The sequence below is a fragment of the Lipotes vexillifer genome, unplaced genomic scaffold (genome assembly GCF_000442215.2).
Source record: "Lipotes vexillifer unplaced genomic scaffold, Lipotes_vexillifer_v1.1 scaffold696, whole genome shotgun sequence".
Classification (NCBI taxonomy): domain Eukaryota; kingdom Metazoa; phylum Chordata; class Mammalia; order Artiodactyla; family Lipotidae; genus Lipotes; species Lipotes vexillifer.
The window spans coordinates 96,154-102,140 of NW_006792928.1; the positions used below are offsets into that span (position 1 = coordinate 96,154).

Below are 5,987 nucleotides of genomic sequence, written 5' to 3' on the forward strand. Positions count from 1 at the left end.
AATGAGAGCCGTAAAGCAGGGGTGGGGGGGTGGGGTGGGGTCAGGGGGCATCGTTCACAATATTATCATCAGGCTATCATCCCAGAGAATTTCTATTCGTCGTACACTTCTCGGTTTTTACACTAGGACATTCAGCACCCTTGGAATCTCAAATTAGGTAGCCAAGAGTCTCCTCACAGGAGTGCATGCAAAGATCAGCTAAATTGCCTAGCTCGTCAAAGCGTTTGAGGTTTTCGATCTCGTCATGAATTTTAATAAAAGCACGTGAGTTAAGACAAGAGGGCGCCGGGTCCTGGAAACCTCTCAGGTTATCAGGACCAAGGCTCAGGGATTTGGAAGGGAAAGAAGTATTACTTAAATACTATACCTTCCCAAAGGCCAAAGGGTCTTAGAGAATGAAGCCCAAATGGGGAATGGAGGAAGCTCTAAGATGAGTTTCGGAAAGCTGGATCTGCATGCATTGGGATCTGTGGGCCTTGTTTCTCCTTAGCTCAGCTATAAGGTTATGTCTTATGAAAAAAAAAGAGCATAGTAACTTAGATTTATTCCTGATAACAGTGTAACACATTTATGTGCTTTTTTAACTTTTCCATGAAATGTTACTTCTTAACATTCAATTTGCAACTCTCCATCCCAGTGACCATGACACTTCAAAGGTAACTTATTTTGGGCTTCATAGTTACGTCCAATCTCTGGTCTACCTCTCTTCCAAAGCCCACCGCTGTATGCGCCTCTGGCTTATCTTCTGCGACTGCTCAAGGCTCGGCTGTACCGTGTCGCCTTATGTCATGTTACGTCTAATCATGCTCAGTGAATCTAGCTGTCAAGACATTGAGTGCACTGTTTTTTCCACATCGTGCTTTCTTCCCCCCAGAACAAGAAGACCTGATGTGGCACTGAGAAAGATGTGGCTTATTCAGAGTCACATTTCTCAGCTTGGATAAAAATGTCACCAATGCATAGCACTAAAGGACTCTTTTCTTCACACTGGCATTTGCAGAGTCTAATTTGACATGACCTGCGATGACACAGGACACCATCTTCTGAACTCTAGCTAACAGAAACAAGAAACCTATTAACTCTTGTGCTTATCAGCCATGATTCTGAGTCATATGGAAGTGAGATCTGGCTGTGTCTAAAATGGGAAGGTGTCTAGAGATGGAAATATTTGGGGATCAAGTCTCCAGACTTTTCGTTTCGGGGATACTTAAACTAAGCGCTCTTAGAAATGCTAATTCAAATCCAATCAACCCATAAAAGTGACTCGTCTTTTCTCTCCATGATGCCTAGGTTCAGGTATATCTTGCAGTCCTAGATAATATCTGGGGTATGAAAGGAAGCAGGGAAATGTCAAACTTTAAAGACAAATATCACATGTAGTGATGAAGACAGACTTTACCCCTAAACTCTTTTTCAGGTTTCTAAAAGGACTGAATTAGGACAGACTTCATACATAAAGATATAATTACATGAATCTAAGACTAATGTTTTACACCAGTTTTGGACCATGTCTACTTTTTCATAGATGAGTTACAGAGCAACCACTAATTCCATAAAACTCTGAAATACCATCTGGCGGTAGAGGCTTTCGAAAAAAAGTAATCAGCAGGCTCTATACGACCTGCAGGCTCCAAACCGGTCTCCTTTGAGGGAAGTACTTCCCAGTGCATGAGTGGAAGGGTATATCAAAATTATCTCCACCCATGAAAACCAAGTAAGTATCGCTTCGGCATGATGTAAACCTTTTAGCAGGTGGTCAGAGATTAGACTGAGAAGACAATAAAGTCAACAGACCAACAAACCAACAAACAAAACCCCGCTGGATTTGAAAACAAAAAAGTAACAGCTTACTGATGGGCTAGGAATGCTGGTTGGGTATAACTTTCTCCCCCAGTTTCGGTGAAAATGGATCCGGAGAATCTATGAATTCAGTATTCTTATTAAGCATCTCTTTCAGCTTACTTCGCTCTGATCTTTATTTTACCTTTGTTGTGACTGCCCCCCGACCCAACCCTATAGCCCCAGAAGAAAGCCAACACATTCTGGAATAAGGGCCACGTCAAAGGCAATATCTGCCTTGAAAACCTCCCGCGAAGACTGCGAGGTGAAGCATACGAGAGACTTATTGAGTCATCCCTTGTTGGAGTGCCATAAAGGGATACTATCTGGAGGGATGCAAGCCGTCCCTACAACCGTCAGCAATGACACAGCCCTTGATTTGATTTAAGTGAGGCTGGAAGGTAAGAAAGAGTTAACACGTGCGACCGGGAGTCCAGCTCGACCAGAGTTTGGATAACTGGCCACTTAGAATTCTAGAAGGGTCCTGATCAATCACTGAGGCCAGCATTCTGCTCTCAAGGTACAATTGAGGAAACGGAGACATCCCCTCCCCACCCCCACCCCCCGCCCCGAGGGTCTGAGCCTAAGGTCAGAGCTAGGAACTCCAAGTTTGCTGCACCTTCCACATCGAATCATTCCAGCTCTTTAGGAGTCTGTTGTCTGTCGGCCACGGGGATGACGCGAGAAGCTCGCAAGCAGTGAGTTCAGTCAAACCCAAAGATGGCTTCGTCAACCAGAAGCACTCCTAGACCAGGCAACTGCCGCCCCTTATTCTCATTAGAGTGGGTTCCTTAGGTGGGACCGCAGGTGCTCACGGGGATTCTCTTACTGGGGTGCTCTCTCCTCTGTAGTAGCTTTGCCCTTCGGTTTTACCTTTCACTATGAGGAGAATCTCGGTAGGAGTCAGGGGTTTCTCTGGCATGCCTGAGGAAGCTGTTACACTCGCGAGGGCCTCCCAAGCCATTAAGACGTCCTCTTGGGCCCCCAGTAGGGCTGCTGTGCCTACTGTTTTCTACAGAGGACATCACGATGACAGAGTGGCTTTCTGAAATGATGCTTTCAGTGTGTCCGTTGCTCCAGCTACAGAGGAAATGTGAGAGGCAAAGAGAGAGAGATTTTTAATTATAGGCACACATGGAAGTGAAAGGAAGTGATCTGACAAGTCTTGCGAATGACTGGTGCATCAGTAGTTCAAGTATTACTTGACAAGTATTACTTGTCTCAGAATAGAATTGTTTATAAAGTTGCTTGCTACCGACAGGATCTTGATTTAGACTGGCTTTGCAAGGATACACTTTATTCATGTGTTCACCCATTCAACACACATTTACCAAATGCCATTTTGTACTAAGTATTCTTAGAGTCTCTCTGTTCCTGAGTGTCTTAGATTAAGGAAACACTTGTCTCATGGGCTTCATTTGGAAGTGTAGTGCTACCCTTGGTAGCACGCATTCGGATATCACCAGAGCATTTGAGAATTTAGGGTTCAGCTATTTAGCCAGTTCTCATGTGCATGTCCCAGGGCAATCCAACCACTGGAAGAAGTCAACTTCTAAGTATTATATGGCATCTAAGACAAACTCTTCCCAGTGTAGTAATTCTGTGAATGGTCAGGCATGAGAAAAGACGATCTCTAAAATAAGGAACAACGATTCTATAAGGCAGGTATCATTTCCCCTTACTCTGCTAATGGAAAAATTGAGGCTCAAATTCAAACAGCAATTAAGCGGCAGAGCCAGTTTGACGTCCAGAGTCTGTTTTTGTCCCAAGCCATACATTCTCCTGTACCTCACTGCCTCATAAGTACCTCCTGTCCCTTTTGTAGGCAGTGAGAGCAAAAGACAATGTGTAAAGATTCGTTCTCAGAGAAATGCCATGCGATTTTTTATTCTCATACCTGTGACTGGGAGTCTGGGTGACAGTAGTGGAGTGATGAGCTGTCGAAGTGTAGTGACTGGTGGAAAAAGACGTCTCCGCCTCTCTCTCGACAATATGCTCGCTGGAGATGACGTTTTTAGATACGTATTGCTGGATAAACAAAGAGACACAACTTAAAGATTTAGGGAAGTCAAAATGCTAACAATGTCACATGCACACACACAAAAATCTCTACTTCTAATAAACATGCTTCATAATAAATTCTATTTTTCCAGTGGCCAGATGACAAAACCTATCCCAGCTACTGTGGTCTTTAAATTAGGTAAATGGAGTTGATGGATTGCTCTTTGGATACGCGTGCGATGTAGGTCCTACAGTCACAACTACATTTTATCAGAAACAGACCTATTTCTTCTCTTTCGTTTCCAATTGATAACATGACTAGAATTCAAAACAAAAGTCTGCCCAATACTTATTTTTGTAATAGTTGTTGCAAATCAAAAACGACGAACAGATATTTGAGTGAAACAAAAGAACAGAGATGGTTTGTCTTGTTTCAAATTTCAAGTCACCAGGAGAATGAAAAAAAACTCTGTTTTGAATCTACCTTTCTCTTTTAATTTCTCAGTGCCCATGGTGCCCTAATGATATCGTTGAAATTTTTAACTTGTCAGTGGTAAGACTAACAGGGCTACTGAGAGGTTTGAAAGACTTAACAACAGTTGTCAAGGTTACACATCTTGACAAACCATATAATAGAGGGCCTTATATTTAGTGCAAGTAGATTCTATTTTATTTTCACCACCAAATCACAGTAGCTATTACCGCCTTTTATTAGTAAGAGAGGGACATCTTTAAATTGCCTTTTAAACACTGTTAGTATTTACACCAAATTGAGTTAAATAACAGGTAAAGACACGGATAGGAATAGTCTTAGATGAAATAGGGCAGTTTATAATCTGATGGGTTATGGGCTCTAAAAGAACCTGATGTATTCATGGAAACCAAAAAAAAAAAAAACCTGCAACTTGAATTATGCTTGAAATTATGGCTGGTTCTCTTAACCATGGAAAGGTTATTCCATGTGGATCTTTGCTTTAAGGAAAAGAAAGATGGCACTGTCATATGTAACGATCTATTTTTAGTCTGCGTACCAAATGACTCTTGCGCCTTGGAAGGCAATGTAAGCTCAATGAACCTAATGAAAATCATGTTTAAAAATTATACAACACTCACTAGATGCCACTGGGCTAAGTGTTTTATATGGATTATCTTTTTAATGCCCGCAAGAACTTTTTGAAGTAGGTATTATTTTTATGATGAAGAAACAGGGTTTAGAAAAGTTAAAGCTCACAGTAACATAGCTTGAGCCATAATTGGAATCCATGCAGTCATTCTGCCTCCTATCTATTATATAAAGTGACAGATTATAGGTGTGTCAGTAGTGAATGAATTTAGCAACTGTGCAGAACATTCCAATGAACATACTGGTAGGGGGAGGAAAGCAGCAAATATGTTAATTTATCAGCACCTAACAGTCTCCTGTAGGTCTTTCCTACAAGACTTGCTGGTGGTTGAACCTGCAGCAACCCTGAACTTGGGTCTCTGATATATTTGCTCCATGCAAAACCCATCTTTGACTATAGGATAGAAAATGGTACTGCAATATAATCTTCCAGCTTTGCCTATAAAAAGCCGAACGTCAGAAGAAAACAGGAAGAATGATGGCAGAGTAGGAGGGTAAGACTCCAGAAGCTAGGAAAGCTGAGTCCAGCTCTGCCCCGGCCCTTATCTGTAAAAAAAAGCTATGTAAAGACTCTCAGAATCTAATATTTGATGACTTCACTATATTTAAAAGCTGAATGCTCCATAAATTTAAAAAATATATCTTCAAATGATGAAGGATGTATTTCCTCTGGACAGTTTGGCATCATGTAGAAAGAGTTGGAAAGTATTAAATTCTTCTAGTTTGGCTACTGAGAAGCAAGTTTGGTAGTGGCCTTGACCTTTTCATGCCCTAATGTCTCCCTTTGTTAATCAGAATCAGTAAATCATCAGGCACCGGACAAATGAGTCTAATAAAAAAATAATGACTCTAGAGCCTTTAGTTCAGGTATCAGGGCTAATCAGTTATAGACTGAAGCAGCCTTCATTTCCAAAGTATTAAAAAAATAAAACATTTCCTTCTGATTCTTGTATCATGAATTTTATTATTTTTCTTTTCTTTTTCTTTTTTTTTTTCTGTTCTTTCTTCTGGTTATGGTTTCCCT

At 41.3% G+C, this 5,987-nt stretch overlaps 1 protein-coding gene across 5 annotated transcripts in view; it reads right to left on the reverse strand.

The window, feature by feature from the left end:
* NRG1 (neuregulin 1) overlaps window positions 1–5,987 on the reverse strand; it is a 219,196-nt gene that overhangs the window by 1,425 nt on the left and 211,784 nt on the right. For 3 of the 5 annotated variants that reach the window (XM_007466130.1, XM_007466131.1, XM_007466132.1), the window contains 2 exons: window positions 3,737–3,867; window positions 2,713–2,919 (listed from right to left, as the gene is read on the reverse strand). In XM_007466130.1, coding sequence (XP_007466192.1) covers window positions 2,713–2,919; window positions 3,737–3,867 — 338 coding nt within the window. Of the gene's footprint in view, window positions 1–367; window positions 510–2,712; window positions 2,920–3,736; window positions 3,868–5,987 lie in introns of those variants that run through there. The other 2 variants (XM_007466133.1, XM_007466134.1) reach the window with 2 other exon arrangements.